At 42.7% G+C, this 20,448-nt stretch overlaps 1 protein-coding gene across 1 annotated transcript in view; it reads right to left on the minus strand.

Moving 5' to 3' along the window:
- The window catches only part of ripk2 (receptor-interacting serine-threonine kinase 2), a 28,967-nt gene continuing 8,519 nt past the window's right edge, over positions 1–20,448 (minus strand). The window contains exons 5-11 of the mRNA XM_084327997.1: positions 15,283–15,332; positions 11,590–11,751; positions 9,388–9,473; positions 6,939–7,040; positions 6,240–6,336; positions 4,348–4,554; positions 1–3,583 (exon numbers count right to left, since the gene is read on the minus strand). Of these exons, the coding sequence (XP_084184123.1) occupies positions 3,204–3,583; positions 4,348–4,554; positions 6,240–6,336; positions 6,939–7,040; positions 9,388–9,473; positions 11,590–11,751; positions 15,283–15,332 (1,084 nt within the window). The 3' untranslated portion in view covers positions 1–3,203. The remainder of the gene's footprint in view (positions 3,584–4,347; positions 4,555–6,239; positions 6,337–6,938; positions 7,041–9,387; positions 9,474–11,589; positions 11,752–15,282; positions 15,333–20,448) is intronic.

Here is a 20,448-nt window from a genome sequence, read left to right on the forward strand (position 1 = left end):
GAGGTGGAAAGGTACCCTCTTTTTAATGAAGCATTTGAAACACAGGCCTAATTCCTGTTGAAGACAGAACTATGCAACAACTGTACATTATTTCATGTATAGTCATGTACTTTGACCAACTGCCATTTCAAACCAATAATGACATGGGCACAAAACAAAAAGGCAATTATCAGAATATCAAATAATTTACAGCAACACTAGGTTTTAACGAGAGATCATTGAAAAGAAAAAGAAAAAAGAAGAAAAAAGGGATGAAACTACGTCATCTACGAGATAAGTTTACCACAACATTTAAGGCAAACAGACAAACCCACATTTTCATTATTATAATATATATATTTTTTAAACTTGACTTCATATGTGCAAAACCTTTGGGGCAACATTATTGTTTATAGAACAAAAAGGCAAAATACAAGGCCTATTATGAAAGACAAGGCAGTGCAGAGGAGTTTGGATGCATCATCTACCCTGCTGGACCCCCTGCTATACATCCTAACAAAACCCAGCTATGTGACCTTTTCTTTTAAGTCTTCCGGTTTACAAATTCATTTATTTTCCAATAACTCCCCCCAACCAGGGGCTCGCCTGGGAGAGGGATAGGGAACGGTGGGAATATTTTTTTTGGCAGATAAAAAGATGTTGCTCATCATATTGATGATGCCGTTTGAAAGACAGGTGGATACTGACTTTTTCTGAGCAAGTAGTACATTTTTAAAACAATACAAATCAGAAGCTACTCTGAACGGCCTCATTGTGGGGGAAACTGTACATCTATTGAGTATATCGATTTACCGTGTTTAAAAAACAAAAAAAACACCTAGTTTAATAACCAGCCAAGTGCACTGAACAGAATTATCTCTAGGCTTGACATACTGTATGCGTCAGTTGATGCTCCTTAAGTCAAGTTCGTTTTCTTTTTGGTTTACAATCCACCAAGGACTGGACTTCAGGAGCAGTGTTGGCCATTGTATATTACATCAATGCTACAGAAGATCTCTGCACCCATTTGAGGAAGTGCAGTCAGTGGTGATGATGGTTAAAAGACAAAACGACAACACAGCCACACTGCTCGAGGCCTACACACATCAAACATCAAGCAAACATCAGGAGGTAAAACTGAGGGTTTCAGAAAACAGAAGGAACCCGGTCTTTCTAACGGAGAGATTGCTTAACTACTTGTATCTACAGCGGATTTTGGCACTTGAAGTAGGCTGCCTCTCTGACCATGTACAAGCAGCAGAAAGCACTGTGGTTGACAGCGGATACTGGTGAAATGGTAGAACACCACCTCTAAATCAAGAAATCCAATATGTTATTCCCACGGCCTAGGAAAGTTAAATCAATATTTGTGAACATGAGCTACTCTCTCTCTCTCTCTCAAAGCCAGAAACCTGAGAAGTAAGTCTAAAACTTGTGATGTCATAAGGAATACAGTCTGGAGCTGCTCCATAGACGATGAATGGGAAACCGAAACAGAAAATGTGTTCTCAATGTCACCTATAATATCTTTCCCAATTCATCATCTATGGAGCAGCTCCATACTTTATACTTGATGACATCATAAATAAAAAATGGTAGCACTTTGGACCGTCTTAAGAATAACATCTATGAATTTTTTTAATGGCCGTAGTTCCCCTTTAATATGATGAGCCATTCACTGATAACAGCGTTGTGTTGTGTTTTCAACGACACACTGGAGTAGATGAACTGTGTGACCTCATCGGCCCTTCCATACAACCTGCTTGACCCGCTTGCAGCATGACGACATGATGTTATCAGCGTGACGAGTTTTATCTAGTAGAGTCATTTTTCAGAATAGTCTATGTTTCTACAGAACAGCCCAGTACAACCACACATCTGTTTACTGCAGGTTTCAGCCAGGAATCCAAGGGAGGAGGCATCTCAGCAGTGTCCATGAATCTATGGAAAATAACCAATCGCCCAGTCTTGAGTGAATAATACTGGATGTATGTTATTTGGGAACCGTGAAGTGAGGTGATGGCAGATGGCTATTAACAAAAATACCATAAGAAGTCTAAGGACTTCTTTGGTCCATTATTAACTAACACACAAACGCACACAGAATTCAAAGGGTGGGTTAAAACTAAACAGAGCGTTTGAAAGCAGGGTGTGTGGTGTGTTAAAATGACGCTTCCTCCATTTCCTAGTAACTCTCTCTAGCTTAGCTAGAAAATTCTAGCTATGAAAACAACCCAGGAACAAGCTATAGATAGAACCAGGCAACACACCCACACACAGTCAAATCACCACCGCCTAAATGTAACCAGAGTCACTCTCGTCAGACGGGTCGGGTAAAGTTGTCCGCTATCATGTTTCAGCAAAGGTTAGCTTCAATTGTTAACAATAACAACTGACCACAGGTCTGGGTTTACAACTAGTTCCTGTGAAGGACCACGAGGTTCAGTTCATATTATTAGCTCCGAGGTCCTCCTTGTTCCCTCCCTGGTGTTAACATGAACATTTAAATACAAAACACACAGATATCATGTCTGGGCTCTGGTGGTAAAAAAAAATTCTAGGGACAAGTTCAGCTACTATACAAGATGATTGATACAATACAGACAGGTATTCTGGGCTATAGGTTTACCAGCCTATAACAGTGGTACGTCCACTGTGTTTTACTCAGATCAACTGAGTAATATCGATACTAGGGATGTGTGCATCAATATAAATAAGGCCACAACAAAAACTAAGCTACATGATTATTAACACCTTGGGCTTCAGGTGGCATTGTGAGACGAATGAGCACAGGGTCAGCGTGGCCGAGCTTAACGTACCACAGGCGTGAAGCCTCAGCGATACATGGAAAAGTAACCAAATCCATTCAGAATGAGGGGAATGCAAGCAACTCGCAACCTCATCGAATTCACAACGTCGCCATAATGAACCACTGATTGAATCCCATTATTTGATCATGATCACATAAAAATGGTCGACTTAGGTTTGACTCATTTCACCTCAAGGAGACAGACAACACAACAAACACTGGCACTGGACAGGAACCACGATGAGTGTCTGGACGACAAGTGGGTCTGAACTAAGCGCCTAGTCGTTGTCCCCGAGGACTCTTTCCACAAACAAACCGAACACTGTCCGACACACGGTGAAGCGCACATCGGTCCACCCTTCCGCTGTAATGTCCCGACGCTCCGCAGCCTCACCGTTGCTACATGTGCGCGGGGTTAATGGTAGGACACCGCAGGCCTCGGCGGGGCGCTGGGTGCGAGTGCGGGCACCGGGGGCCTGAGTGCGGGCGGAAATGGCTGCAGGCCCAGCTGCTTGTTGTCCTGCAGCTTGTGGACGATCACATGGCAGACCTCCTCGCTGTGCCGCCGGTGGCAGATGTCTAGGAGCTGCCGGACCTTGGCGGTGCGCGTGATCTGGTTGACCACCAGCTCGTAGTCCTCGCGGTTTAGCAGGGAGCGGGAGAGCAGGGCGTCCAGGGTCTGGTTCAGACAGGCGTCCGTCATCTGGAGGACGATCTCGCCGCGCCGCCCCACTATCCACTGGCCGACGGGGCCTTCAGAGGGAGGGGAGGGGGGCTCCAACGGGGGAGAGCAGTCTGTCGGTGGGAAGAGAGGGAGGTTTTTCCACATTTTACTCATAGGCGATGTAGATTTAGAAAATGTAACAACACATGACATTATGGTACTGTAATTAGGGATGCACCGATATCACACATGACATTATGGTACTGTAATTAGGGATGCACCGATATCACACATGACATTATGGTACTGTAATTCGGGATGCACCGATATCACACATGACATTATGGTACTGTAATTCGGGATGCACCGATATCACACATGACATTATGGTACTGTAATTAGGGATGCACCGATATCACACATGACATTATGGTACTGTAATTAGGGATGCACTGATATCACACATGACATTATTGTACTGTAATTAAGGATGCACTGATATCACACATGACATTATGGTACTGTAATTAGGGATGCACCGATACTAATATTGGTTATCAGGCTGATACCAGGCTAAAACAGAATTTCTTAAATTCGATACCAAACAAGGGCCGTGTGTGTATAATGTCTCAGAAATCAAATCAAAGCTACTTTTTTGGGGCATTCTGGCACACAGAGGCATGTTACATTTCTGATGGAGAAATATGGATACGTTTTATTTGTTAGTTGGGTCCACCTCGGACTCATTTCAGTCAACTTCAAGACGACAGGCGTTCAGTTTGACAAGCAACACCGACCAAACTGATGGTGTTGAGTCTGTTTGGTAAAAACTACGGATCGGATCAGTACTTGGCATCCCCCAACTGTAATGATCTCTGCTCTCACTCCCCAGTACCTCGCTGCCGCGGCCGGGATGGTGGTATGAGGGTAAGGTTTTCCACAAGGGTCTCGCACTCTGTGACAGGCAGGCCTAGTTTGATGGGGATGTTGATGTCCTTCATAAGCCTGGCACTCTGGCCGTGTTGGTTTAGATTGTTGTCGGGGCTGTTGGCCCTCAGGGGCTGAGGCGGCTCCAGGGTGTGGGACATGAACGATGACACTTCTACATTAGAATAGAATAGAAGTACTTTATTAATCCAGAGGGAAATTCAGCACCACAGATTGCTCACAATAAACATTTAGGTAGTCAAAAATAAGAATACACAGTCAAAGATATACATTCTAAAATATGTATATATACATTCTAAAATATACAGTAATATGTCAAATGATATACAAGGATTTATACAGTCCGGTGCAAAAAAAAATGCAGTGCAAAAAAAAATATCACATTGATATTTATATTATATATAGATATATTATTATATTAAGTATTTCAATTTTGCCTCCGATATAGTTTTATGGATATACAGCCATTAAGTAAAATATGATCTATGATTCTATGCATCGCTGGTAGATGCCTTAACCCTTTCACTGCCACATGACAGAAGGTTAACCCTTTACTATCACACTACCGACGGTCGTGTGATAGTAGTTAACCTGCTGTTGTGTGGCAGTGAAAGGGTTAACCTTCTGTGTATTGTCACAATGAAAGGGTTAACCGTTTGATAGTGCAGCAGTGAAAGGGTTAATGCTAAATAGTATACTGGAACTGGAATTGGTTTCCCATTTCAAGTACCTCGGAATCATCTTGGAATCTAACCTATCCTTTAAGAAACATATCAAAAAAGTGAAACGCACAATTAATTTGTATTTAGTTAATTTTAGACAAATCCGGCCTTTTTTAACAGTTGATGCTGCAAAAACATATCTTCATTGCATGATATTCTCACACATTGAATACTGCTTCACAAACTGGTCATTTGCTGGTGTCACTGTCATGAAACCCATCGAACAGCTTATTTATAGAGCCATCAATGTATTTGCCAGGAAAGCATTGGCATACCACCACTTCAATATTCTGAAACAACATAGCTTTTTGAGCTTTGAAAATGTCAATGTCTTAAAAAGCGCTTGTTTCATCTACAAATGCCTACATGGACTAGCTCCCCCTCCTGTACAGGAATTCATCTACAAAAAAATAAACACTTGACTCTGCACCAGGTCAGACACCAGAGGTGACTGCATGGTCCAACCGACGTAGACTGACCACGTTTGGCCAAGACATCCTGTCCATAAAAGGCAGTCAAACATGGAACAGTCTCCCCATTTCCATTAGGGAAAGCCCGACCCTTGCTTCTTTTAGAGGGCAACTAAAAAAATGGCTGAAGACCAACCAGACATGTGACATATCTCTAGCCACTAGTATTTATTTTTTTTATTATTATTTGGATGGGACAATGCAAAATTAATGAACACTGTGGAGTGTAAAAATGGCTGGATTTAGCACAAGGCTAATTTCCATCCGTTGTCCCCAAACATAAAAACAGGACTCATAGAAACAGTAAAAAATTTACAAATACATAACAGCAAAACACAGAAATACTATTAGTGTTCATTAATTTTGCATTGTCCCATCCAAATAATAATAAAAAAGAAATACATGTGGAAGATGGAGAAGCATGACAAACAGTCCTGCAGACACAACAGGGACAGCGATGTCAAATTGGTCGCTTTCTCTCGATCACATTTGCATTTCAAATCAAACGATGACTATGAGGTAAAATGTGTTATTAAATGTGTCAAGTCTCACACTATACACATTATAGTAGCGCAGCTAACCCTCTCAAGCTCTGCCCGTCAACAGCACAGCCATACATGATGTCACATTTTATACATTTTATTTACCTTTAGAGGGCGGGGCATTGCTGCTGGTGAGGAAGCCTGGCTGAGATATGTCTGCTTCCTGGGAGGAGCAGGATCCTGACCCCGAGGTGGAGCTCTCCTGTGTCAGGAACACAGAGTTGTGGGTTAGAAACGTACAACACTTACAGTTAAACCTTTCACAACAGTTACTCAAACCAGGTCCAGGTAACTGAAAATGGACCCCTTTCTCTAATATTTAGAAACATGGGTTGTTCGGTCCACAATCTCTGTAAGAAACTTAAGTACAACAAGTCTCTAGGAGACTTTAGAGCATTCTCAGTCCTTGCACCACAGAAACCCGGCCAATTTTCCGCCATCGACTAATAACACACCTATTCAAACAATATCTGAAATAATATCTGGAAAGAATATATAATAATTAAATGTTTTAAAAACCGAACCCTCTTACTTACTGTCTTTTTACTAGTATGTACCTTACTACTATACTACCACCCATCTTGCTAATATGTCTATACTCCTATGCACTCAAGAGGGTAACACTGAAGCTCGATACTATTTGACAAACAATGCCACTGACCCTTAGCTGCCAGAGAGGTACCTCTCCTGGTGACTTGTCGCTTTGGATGAAAGCGTCAGCTAAATGACTGAATTGTAAAATGTAAATTGTAGTTGTTTATGGGCTCTGGACGGTGCTGAGGTGGTGTCTTAATGGATACTGACCGGCCAGGGGCTTGGGCTATTCTTCAGAACATTCAGAGACTTCTCCTCTCTCCTCTTCTCACACGCCGGCTCGGCAGAGCAGCAGCCTGCTCTCCTCATCAGCTGTGGAGAGATGAGGAAGAGGAAGATTCACACGACAATGAAGAATGAGGACAAAGAGACGGTGACGTTGAGAGGAGAGTGGGAGGCATTGTGAAAAACCATCCTCATGGACAATGACTCAACGTGATTAATCATCATCTATCTGGACCCAATACGACTGAGTCTTCAGAAACATGGTGATTTTCATCCTGACACGTTCTGATTGGGAAGGGTGTTGTCGAATCCAAAATCAACGGCCGCCTATTGCTGATGTAAGAAGATCAAAACTGAAAAGAAGGAAGGATATGTCTCAGGGGGGGAACCGGAACCGGTGTCAGAGTTTCAAAAGTGTCAAGTCATTCTTTTTGGAGTGATGTCACAACAGGTCACACCAAATTACTCAAAAGTCATGTCTTCCCCTGCCCAAATATGACATCATCAAACCAGATCTACAGCATAACTCATAACTCTGTACGGCACTGCTGATTGCTTGAAATCAGACTTGTACATTACAGGGATTAAAGCACAAAAAGAAAATCTCCTGACCTTTTTTTCAGGCCAAGTCATATTCTTATTTTAACCTCCACTGTGTGTGTGTTTTTTTTTTAATAGCGTTAGTGTTTTAAGGGAGCCTACTTGTAGAGCCTACTGTCCTGACTGTGACTATAGACCCTATTGTTGTGGTTGTTGTGCCAGGCAGGGAGGCTGTGTGCTGGAGAGCGTGAATGCAAGTCTTGTGGCTAGCTTCTGATTGATGGCGAGCTAGCACCCTTTTCCCATTACTGCCACTGTAATTTCCTGTGGCAGACTTTGCAAAAACACACACCTGGCTTTTTTAGTTTTTTGCACCATGAACTAAAAGGCTTGTTATCATACAAACAAGGGACTAAACACGTTTCGCAATTATGCCACAACAATGTGGAACGCCCTACCCACAGCCGTACATTTTTTTAAATCCTATTCCCTACCCACATTCAAAACTGCTCTCAAAGAGCACCTACGGGAGGCTGCAATTCGAAACTGGCCACCGTAAATGTCCAACCCCCCCCCCCCCCCCCCCCCAATGGACATTCTCCTCCCCACCGTATGTATATATTTTTTGGTATATCATCTGGTATGTCATAAATGTATAGATGTATCTGTATGTCATGTGTGTCATATATGTTATGATGAATTGAAAATGGGGGACCCTGATGTAAACAAGACGAAAGTCTTTCTCTGGTCTGCATCCCCTTAACAATTGTGTGTATTGCGCTGTACTGTATTGTACCCATTCTGCAATCTGTTAATAAAATGTTCAATCAATCAATATTTAACAGATTGCAGAATGGGTACAATACAGTACGGCTCAATACACACAATTGTTAAGGGGATGCAGACCAGAGAAAGACGTTTGTCTTATTTCAATTCATAGTGACATACATGACATACTACAGGTATATAGTAATGTTACATTTGTGACATATACGATATGCAAATATACAGTACTGTTACCCATAGATCCTAACAGAGATTATATACATATGATGGGGAGGAGACTGTACATTAGGAGGGGGTGGGTGGATGCGAGAAAAAAATATACATATGGTGGGGAGAAAATATATACATACGGTGGGGAGGAGACTGTCTACAGATACACCTGTGTGATGTTGCTACGGAGTTAAGCTAATAAAGGATACAACCACAGCAGAGGACTCACATATTTGTACTGTGAAGTAACACGACAATGACAAATGTGTTGTTTCTGTTTTTCTTTTTGACATAGTTGCGGAACACAGAACAAGTTAACAACTCACCACTACAGCCCCCAGTAGCCTAGCCAGTCTCTTCAAACGTCCACTCTAAACTTTCTTTTGTTAGGTGGTCCCGCTCATCCTTTTGAGAAAAGGATGAGAAAACCGTGGTGGGTTTTCTTTTTAGCGGCCGGTTTACTCCTTCCATTTAACATTTACATAACATTTATTAAGCTTAACGTTAGCTAATCGGTATAGCAGGCGTGCGTAACGTTAGTGCAAGCAGGTGGATGTGACGTCGGTAAACAAGGAGAGAATTGACACAAGAGGGCTGAAAAAAAAAAAAAAACGAGGGTCTGACTGTCGTAAGACCAAAACACACTGCAGTTTTAATTATTTTACATGACTATTTTGTTACCCGCCATGTGGCGGACAGACCTCTCAATTGTCACTCGCCAAACCTAAAACCTGCCCGCCATTGGCGCTTGGCGGGTGCTTATGTTGTTCCCAGTCTACAAATCATATTATACCAGGTAGCCAATTGACGGAAAATCCGTCACGACTCCGAATCAAATTGACGGAAATCAGTCTCAAGACGGAGCGCTTTAATCCCAGACATTGACACTCTGGCTGACCTTTGACTTCTTGATCTCCAGCACGGCTTCCAGGAAGTGGATTTCGTCAAACCTCCTCAGCATGGGCTCCAGCTCGATCAGACACTCTACACAGGACCAAGACAAATGACACCACACTGTTGGAGCACTACAGAATACAGAGGGGGGAAATACTAGGATTTAACAAACAAGAATATGATCTGGTACGATAATGTGTACTGTATTGTGATGTTTTTGTCCATCATCAGAGGCTTTCTTAGTTATATACAATTTTTTATTTATGGATGCACCAATACAGATACTGGTATCAGATATCGGTCTGATACTGGGCCAAAACAGGGCATCAGTATCAGAGAATTTCCCCAATACTAAAATTCGATACCAAAGACCACATGGAACATGTCAGAAATTGAAGCAAAGTGACTTGCTACATTTTTAGCGCTACTAGGGTGCAAGGGACTCAAAGGATGGCAATGTTGGTCACACTCGGTCCAAGCATTAGGGTGCCACGAGCATCAACACCAGAACAGCTGCCTAGCGCCCTTCCTTGAGATGCAGAGGACAAATGACGCTAGTCTTCCTTGTGTGTGTTCTTCTCATGCAGCCTGTATAATGAAATATATGTAGGCTGCCCATATTATTTGTGTGATTTTCTGAGCAGAGACAGTCTGAAGCATGATGCTTATATATGCATAGTTTGAATAAACTGAAATGCATTTGATATCATGTAAAATCAAGTTATAGTCTCTACATTGTTCCAAATAATGCCGGGATCAGACTACACTATACTATATCGCCTTTTATAATGGCCCCTCACCATGTCAAATCATATCATAGCGATCAGGTTATCATAGCGTCATCTTGCTGCGTCTTGGCCAGCAAGCAGATTGTTGCATGCATATTTGTCATACCATGACAACGCATGACAACTTTTGAACAGATAAATGATATCTATAAATACAATTTCTAAAATGTTCGTGTCAGTGTAGGTGTGCAAGACACTTATGGCCAAGAGGAAAGGCCACTTTAAATTAGTATAACAACAGGAACAGTGTATTGCACTACTAAAGCTACCTAGCATGTCCTAATGCTCTGTAAATACTATGTACAGATACCGAGATGTCACACCATGTTACCTGTTACCTGTTTATTGCACAATGTTTTTTTTTTATTGGATTCCATTATATGTTGTACCACTGTATTTTTATTGGATTCTATTATATGTTGTACCACTGTATTGCACATCGTCGCGGGCAAGACCACCCGCATTTCATTGTATACTTGTATGCCGTGACAATTAAAACTCTTGACTTGACTTGACTCTTGAGAGGAGAGACAGAGAGGCAGGGGAGAGGGGAGACGGGGGGGATGTGCAGAGCAAACAGCTGTTTAGGCTAACATTGACAATATATTATTTACACATTCACAGAGTAGCTCTCAGTGAATGAGGAAAGGGTGGGGGGAGGTGGACATTTGACCGAACCCACAGCATCTACCCAAGTTTTTTCTCATACTCTCAATAACGGTCAAACTAATAACTAGACTGAATTTTTGGTTGCGAGTGAGATTATGCAAAATAAATCAGCATTGTTTTTTGGTGAAGTGCCCCTTTAAGTTAATTCTGTCGGGAAAGAAGCTGATCCCTAGATCAAATTCAGGATTTCATATTCAGAGGTGGAAGTGAGGCGTCCCGTGAAGGAATGTGAATCCCTACCCTCCTTCAAAACCGCTCTCAAAGAGCACCTATGGGTGGCTGCAATTAGAAACTGGCCCCTGTAAATGTCCAAATCGCCCCCATGTACAGTTTCTTCCCCTTTGGATGTATATATTTTTTTTACGATCTCTTTTTACTACACAGTTCTGTATGTCATAAATGTCCTGATGAATTGAAAATGGGGGACCCGATGTAAACAAGACTAAAGTCTTTTTCTGGTCTGCATCCTCTTAGCAGTTTGTATTGAGCCGTACTGTATTGTACCCATTCTGCAATCTGTTAATAAAGTTTTCAATCAATCCTTACTGACTGAGGAAGGCAGAAAGTGTGGCAGAGTAAACAGCGGCACTGAATGAGCTTTTGTCTGACAAATCAGCATCACTTCCATCTTCTCAACACGGACCTGCGAACAAAGCGCTGTATTCCCCAAACGCACACATGGATGAATTGCGCTTTATCGAAGCAGAATAAAAGTGTTTCCACCAGGATGCCATCGTGACGTCTCTTACTGATGAAGGAGGGTCGTTCGTCAGGGTTGGCTGTCCAGCCGCTGGTCATCAGGTCTACCAGGGTGTCTCTGTTGGGGATGTCGGCGGGCAGGGTGTCCACGCTGGTGTCCGGACGTGTCCCGCGCAACACGCTGAACATGATCTGCATGGGGTTGGTCACCTCTGCTCACACACAGGAGGCTTGCATTTAAAATAATGCCAGACGATAATTGAAATATGGTTGTACTACAAGAAGGTATACTATAAACCTTATTACAGTGTTATTACAGATTCTATTAGACGTTAATTCAGTCGTTGCCCATAAGAACAATATTCACACAATGAGGAATTTGAGAGGTTATTAGCAAGGTTATTATAGTCAAGTAAAACCAAATATACAAATGACACTTTAGAGAAAACTAAACTGAAACTGTATTGTGTTTTACTTACAAAGCTACACTAAATGTGTATTAAAACAGAAATTTCTAGATTTGTCAACACCATAAACGTGGGCAGGTATTGGTGCATTATGTTCATTAAGAAAGGGATGTCTACAGGCTGTGAGTCAGTTGCCACCAAAATGTGTTGCATTTGCATTACACAATAATACCTATTAACGTGGAAAATGTGCCCCATATTATGAAGAAAGTAACAGATACTAGAACTGAAACTAAATAACAAACCAAAGGAAAAGAAGTAGAAGAGGGAAGAAGAAGAAAGAAAAGAAGAATGCGGCAAAGAAGACGAAGAAGGAAAGGAAGAAGAGACAAGACGAAAAATAAGATGAAGAAGAAAAGGAAGAGGCAAGAAGATGAAAAATAAGAGAAGAGGAAGAAAAAGAAGAAGGAAAAGAAGAGTCATGAAGAAGAAGGAAAAGAAGAGGCATGAACAAGAAGGAAAAGAAGAGGCACAACGAAGAAGAAAAAGAAGAAGAAGAACTACAGATTGGCAGAGTCCTCCTCAGCCTTGTTCCTCCTCTGTACTGTAACTTAGTTTCTGTAATATCTTTAATAAATTACAATATGCATGGCATTTCCAACTTGTTTATGAAAATGAAAAGCCTTCAGCTTGATTATGTGGGTGTCATGAGTTTCACATGATAAAGATAAGAACTTGCATTACTGTCACATTTCTTAAGCACCACTCGGGTCCTCTGAACTCAGTCTTTGTAGCTAATGTCAGGTCATGAACATGTTGAGACAACTGAGAAGTGGTGTTCCTTTGTGTTTTGACTTTAATATGGGAACAATTCACATACTGCCAGAAATATAAAAAAAGCTGTCCAAGATTCCGTTTTATAAATTCTGATATCTAGCCTAAGGCATTATGTAACATTTTGGAATTGTGTTTCCATGAAGATTATCGCTGAAGATCGCTGCATAGGCAAAATATAAATATGCTCAGGGCATTATGGGCATTATTATACATAGTAGCATACTACAAGAACCTAGGATCCACAAAGACGACTTCAAACTGGAAATGGTAACAACAGATTAGGTACTCAAAAAACTGAGCGCCCTCCAACCGAACAAGGCCACTGGCCATGACAACATCCCCTCCAAATTCCTCAGAGACTCAGCAGCCGCCATCACCCCAGTCATCACACGCACATAATAAACCTCTACATAAAACAGGGACACGTCCCCAAGGACTTCAAAATTGCGAGAGTAACACCCCTGCACAAAAAGGGCAGCAAATTAGACCCAGGCAACTACCGCCCTGTTTCTATCATTACCTCCATCTCGAAAGTCGAGGAAAAAATAGTATATGAACAGGTCGAAAAGTACCTTGCAGAAAAAAATCTTATCTACAAATTCCAATCTGGCTTCAGAACATCCCACTCCACTGACGCATGTCTTCTCTATTTAAACGACCACATCAAACAAGAGGTGGACGCGGGAAAATACTGCGGCATGGTCATGCTGGACCTACAAAAGGCCTCGTCTCTGACAAGAACAAGTTACAGGTTGAAAAAACACTCAGCTCGGAACTAGGCAGAATCTGCATATGGCTCGCTGATAACAAACTATCATTACACATGGGAAAAACAGAGTCCATTCTCTTCGGTTCAAATAACAAACTCAGCAAGACCGACGGCTTCTCAGTTACAGTGGGTGACAATATTGTCACAAGGAAAGATGAAATTACATACCTGGGTTTCATCCTAGAGGCTAATCTTTCCTGTGACAAAATGGCATCCAATGTAATAAAAAAAGTCAACCAACAAACTCGATTCTTGTACCGGATCTCCTCTCTGGTAAACAAGAATACCCTGAAGACTCTTGGCAGGAGCACTCATTCAAGGGTACTACGACTATGCTTGTACCTCATGGTACCAAAGCACCTCAAAGGCGATAAAAACTAAATTACAAACATCTCAAAACAAACTGGTCAGACTACTGCTTGACCTTACTTAGGGATGGGAATTGATTAGATTTTATCGATCAGATTCCATTATAGATTCTGCTTATCGATCCGATTCTTTATCGATTCCCTTATCGCTTCCTGGTACATTTATAATTTTGATAAATAAATTGGAAATGCAACAGAACTAAGCTGGTTAGAATAACAACATGCAACTTGACATTTCTGATTGTTATTTATCATTTATTGTTGAGCCCCCATGTCAGAAAAATACAAAAACTGTAAAAGATTAATTAACTATACACTTAAATAAAATAATGGCATCAATAAGAGGAATCGATAGTCACGGAGGCATGCAATTCCAGGAATCGGACAATTAGGAACCGGTTCCGAATCTATTCCGATTCTCGATTCCCATCCCTAACCTTACTCCTAGAACCCACCTCACCCCTGCCCACCCTGACAACCTAGGATGGCTTAGAGTAGACGACAGAGTACAGCAACTTGCAATGGGCCTGGTCTACAAGATACACTACACGACCAAGGTAAGGTACCCATGTACATATCAAAATACTTCCCAAAGGTCAGTGAATAGTACCACGATCACAACACCAGAGGGAGCTCCACAAATCATGTTAAACCCAGATTTGGCTCAAACAAGGGACTAAACACGTTTCGCAATTATGCCACATCAATGTGGAACGCCCTACCCAAAGCTGTAAAGGAATGTGAATCACTACCCACTTTCAAAACCACTCTCAAAGAACACCTACGGGAGACTGCAATTAGAAACTGGCCCCTGTAAATGTACTAACCCAAGCCCCTCCAATGTACAGTAAATGACCAGTATGGCTTTGTCAATATTCCAATGTACAGTTTTGCTTGTAAAGTTGTACAGTGTCCACCCCCCCCCCCCCCCCCCGAGCTGTACTGTACCCATTCTGCAATCTGTTAATAAAGTTTTCAATCAATCAAACTCTATTCTCCATTGAATACAATGTATTGATGAGATAATAATAATTCAAAATTCAAGTGGAAAATTCTGTTTTTGAGATGGAATAAAAATGGGATGTACTGTAGGGATGTAGTCTTGATGGGACTGGACCTATGTGCAACGTTTGGTGCATTTTCATGCATGGGAAGGTAATTTTAGTAATAATAATAATATTGACAAATACAAACTAAATAAAAAAATAACACTAAAGAAAAATACAAAACTATAATAACCCTGCTTTGGTGATGCAGTACACCTCATATATAGCTGAATCACAACAGTGCCCATAAACATATAATAAAGAATACATCACAAATAATTAATAATGACAAAACGAAACAAACCCATTGACCTACCTTCAAATGGTATCCGCCTGGAAAGCACCTCCCACATGATGATGGCGTAGCTATAATGCAAACACCAAGGGGAAGAACAGTTAGGGAACTGAGCCTTGCGTCATCCCTGCAAAGTGGTATTCCCCTCGACAGAGTAGGTTGGGAAGGATTGCATCAAACAATGGACTCTGTTTAACCAGGGCAGACATTCTGTCAAGTCTTTAACCCGGGAAGACATTCAGTTAGTCTTTCATTCTGTTAGTCTTTAACCAGGGCAGATATGTCATCCTCTTAGCAGTTGTTAGTATTGAGCTGTACTGTATTGTACCCATTCTGCAATTTGTTAATAAAGTTTTCAATCAATCAATCAAACCCGGGCAGACATTCGGTTAGTCTTTAACCCAGGGAGAAAGATACGACCTGGCCTGTGCCTCATTGTGAATGAGGAATGAGGAACTCCGTCTCAGTCAGGAGTTTGTGCCTCTACTAGACTTTTATCTCTTTTGTACTATTCCTCCCTCTGAGAGTGATTCGTGAAATGGGAGCTTAACACCGTTTTTTCTTTTTACCACACAGTGTTCCCTTGTGGCATCCTTGTGGAATCCATCCTGAGCCGTCCTACCGCAGTGAGCTGGCATACCGCAGTGCCACACTCATGAGGAATGCTCTGCCTTTGATGCTTATGTTGGGAAGATAAGAAGCTAATTGAGCCAAATTCCTATTGTACCACAATAAGAGGCGAGACACAGTCAGGTTGTCAGGTTCTGAGGACCCTTTGAATGCTCCTAAAATACCACTGAAATTGCAAAGAGGGGTCTGCAAAGAATGCCTCCCGGTAAATAGGGGTCCGCTTTTTGTGAGCTGCCTCGTTCATATCCTTTTCCATGTTATTCAAGATGTTCAACAGTTTGCACAGATCAATTAAAGTCCCTCATGGGCCTCCATAGTTCCTATCGTCATGGAAACAAAAGGCCAGGGGGTAGCTTCCTGTGTGTCGCAGCAGAGATGAGAGAAAAGCCACCAAGATAACGCTTTTTTTGTCGTTGTGGAAAACAACTGTGTGAAGGAAGTTAGCCGAGGGCATTTCCTTGTTTCAATTAGGGACGGGTTGGATTACACAACTATTTCATCGGCCGCTGGGTGATGTACTAGTCCAAAATAGAAATACTAGTCGTTGCGTCGATATAAAGTGCACAGCTGCCAGGAGAAAACACTACACGTCCCATTAATATAATAACACATGTGAAGGTTAAGGGGGGAAAAGTCAACATCCGTCGCCCAAGTTAGATGGAGGTTGAATGCGTTTGTCCTACACAATAAAATAACTGTCAATTACATGATTCCCCCCCCCCCCACTCATATTTTTTATTTATTTTAAACTAGTCGTAGATTACATAACTTCAGATTAATCGTCAGTGTTGGTGACAGGTATACACAATTCAGGTTGTTAGGGTCACGTCATTGATCACGTCATTCACAAATGGGTCACGTGGTGTCGTAGTAGTAAAGTCAGCTGTTCACCTGCGGGTTTCGGAAACAGTAACAATGAGGGGTTGAACGGGGAAGTCACACTTTGCTGACCGCACGTACGCTACACTATGATGAATCAAACCGTGACTCATTCTATTTTATGATACTATATGAACTGTTTTAACTACAATAAACTAACCAAACACAGTATCCTGGATCCGTGGTTATGTGGCGAGCGGCGCGTCTGGCAGGTACCATTATTTCCCCGTGTTAGTCTCTCGGTGACTGCAGTATGTTTTGGATAGTCACCATACATTTGTCAGCAAAAGCGACACTGAACGAAGGATTGGATCCACGAAAGGTCCCGATAAGTCAGACATTATTGGACGGAGCAAAGGAGCAACGCGCGCATGTAAACAATGGGATGATCGCACGCACAAAGGACCGGACCGATCCAGCATACGTCAACGGATTTGCGGTAATGTAACCCGACCCGTTGCGCAGTGTGGACCCATGTTGGTTCGTTTGGAACAATTTTGAGCTGGTTCTACCTAACTAACTGTTATTATGCTGAAACACGCTGTGGATGTGTGTGCGCAGCCCGCCGGGCAAAACTTCTATCATGTGTGTGTGACAACAAACAATTGACGTGCGCTGCACTGCTCTCTTGCCGTGGCTGATATATGTGGCGGGTTTTGCAAATGCGTTGAACGTTGGAATTGGATTCTCATGGCTTGTGATAACTTTCTTGTGCTTTCAAAATGAGTGATTCAAATGTTGGGAAACAGGACAAAGAAAAGAGAAAAATAACTCTCACTGCAAAAGCTCTTGCAAACAAAGTCGAATCACTCCAAAAGAAATGCAAAGGGAAAGTGGAGGAAATAAAACGTCTGATAACCTCCGTCAGAGAGCTCATGGAAAATGAGCAAAATGTTGCACTGGTTGAAGCACAACTTGACGTTTTGATGCAGGTGTCTGACAGTGCTGATGAACTTCATGGCTGTTTGGTGCCTCTTATTCCACTCGATGAACAGGAACGGCAAAATGACTGGTTCTCAAAGGTCAATAAACATAAAGATGGGTTCATTAGCGATGTTAATGCCTGGGTTTCAGTAACCAAAGGAAACACACCTCAGTTAGAGGCTCATAACAGGCCTACTGAAATACAGCAGCATGAGGTTGCAGAGGAGGAAAATGGAGAGTATGGGGGTGTGGGAAATGTGGAAGTGACGGGGCCTCAGTTGCACAGTACTCGTTATGCTCAAGAGGATGTTCAACCAGGGGACAGCATATCCAACCATAGTAGCAAGAATTATGGTTCAAGATCTTCTAGATCAAAGGTTTCCTCTAATGCATCCACACGCCTCAGAGCCGAGGCCGACATGGCCGCCTTAATGGCTCGGCAAGAGTTGCTTGAACAAAAGCATGCTCTTGAGGACCAGGAAGCTCACATAAAGAAACAAAAGGAACAACTTCAGTTGAAAGTGGACATAGCTGCATCGGCAGCAAGGCTAAATATTCTGAGAACCTCTGGGTCAGGGGTGTGGAGTGCTGCTTCTCGTAAATCGGATGGAATGGAATCCTACTTTGAAAAGGGCCTCAACATTAATGCAGAGACATTTGTATCACACAAGGATGGAAGAGGACAACCTGCATATGTTGGAGGCACACGACCAAAGCAAAGGCAATCTGACGGAGCCAAATACCTCCAGAAGCCCTCAGCACTCACACAGACCCAGACTGTGATCTCAAACGCTACAGAGTACCCAGCGCTCACACCGAGACAGAGCACGGTCCCAAAGACTACATGGCCTCCATTGTCTGTGCATAGAGACATACAACCTGTTTCCAGGAACAACAGCAGTGAGCAGAACAACATAATGTCTATTATGCAAAAACAAAACGACCTCACTTCCATGTTGGTGCATCAGCAATGCATTGCTTCACTGCCTAAAAGAGACATCCAACCATTTGAAGGTGACCCTCTGCAGTACCATGGCTTTATACAGTCCTTTGAACAGACTATAGAAAGGAGGACTGACAATGCTGTTGATTGCCTGCACTATTTGGATCAATACACCAGGGGGCAGCCTAAACAACTAGTCAAAAGTTGTCAACATATGACTGATGGCACTGGATATGCTACGGCGAAGGCTTTACTCCAGGAACACTTTGGGAACGAGCATGTCATAGCATCCGCTTACATGGACAAAATCTTTGCATGGCCAGCTATTAAGTCGGAGGATGGGAAAGCCTTACAAACATACAGCCTATTCTTGCGCGGATGCTGCAATGCCATGAAAGACGTACATAATCTATGTGACCTAAACACATCTGCAAACATGCTTGCTGTCATCAAGAAGTTGCCCTACAAGCTGAGGGACAAATGGCGAACAGAAGCATGTAACATCCAGGAAGGACATCGCAAACGTGCTACGTTCACAGATTGTGATTTTTATTGAGCGGGAAGCGAGAATCGCTACAGACCCTGTATTTGGAGACATACAAGACGCTCCAATGACGGGGGCTTTCAAGGAAAGTGGCAGAGCTAGACCTGTGCCTCGTCTTCAGGCTAGAGGGAGTAGTTTTGCCACAACGTTCTCCACAATTGAAAGAGATGCTCATTGGGAAAACAGAGTTAAGGATGGATGTGAGGAGACTTGCCTTTTCTGCAAAGAGGGTGGACACACACTGGAGTCATGTACTCTACTGGAGAGGAGAGCTCACAGCAAGAAGATGGAGTTCCTGAAGGAGAATGGAGTTTGCTTTGGATGCTTGTGCACTGGGCACATCAGCAGAGAGTGCAGGGAACGTCTGTTTTGCAGGACATGTGGCTCACGACACCCCAGTTTGCTTCACATCCACTCTAAGGAGAATGGAGATGCAGAGAAAGGCAGGAGCAACTCAGACAGAGCAGTGGACAGAACTCTAGTCGAGATCCATACCGGTGGCCTTACTGGGGCCGGTGACCAAGATTGCAAGCTTGCCATCGTACCAGTTAAGGTTAGATCAAGCACAGGTCAAAGGTCAGTGGAAACCTATGCCTTTCTAGACCCAGGGAGCTCAGCGTCCTTCTGCACAATGGGTCTGATGGATAAACTGGGACTATCTGGGAGTAAAACAAGGATCCTTCTACATACCATGGGTCAAGAAAAGGTGGTTGACAGTTGCACTACATCTGACTTGGAAGTCGCTGGATTGGACGGTGACCGATACTGTAAAATACCAAAAATCTTTGCACAACATCAAATGCCTGTCAATCGAGGTAACATCCCACAACAGCAAGATCTGGAAAAATGGCCTCATCTGAAGCATGTCTATCTGCCACAGATAGATGCAGACGTGGAGATGTTGATTGGTCTGAACGTTCCCAGAGCCTTAGAACCACTGGAAGTCATCCGAAGTGTGAATGGAGGGCCATATGCAGTCAATACGATGCTTGGATGGACTGTAAATGGACCAGTTGGAGGAGACGACAGTGTCATGGCAGCGTTCGGAGCTAGTTCTGAAAGCTCGAGCAGCACCAATAAGATGGAGTATAAACGTAAAATTCATCAGGAGGTGATCGACGAGGCCAAGCAGGAGTTAAAGATTCAGAGAGGAGAGAACACATGGCTCCTCCCAGAGCTCGACCAACGTCTTCATCAGATACAGCAGGAGACCATCTTCAAGACCAAGAAGAAGAAAAGGTCAAAAAATATCAAAAAGGAGAAGAAG

The sequence above is a fragment of the Notolepis coatsorum genome, assembly GCF_963971535.1.
Source record: "Notolepis coatsorum genome assembly, chromosome: 13".
Taxonomy (NCBI): domain Eukaryota; kingdom Metazoa; phylum Chordata; class Actinopteri; order Aulopiformes; family Paralepididae; genus Notolepis; species Notolepis coatsorum.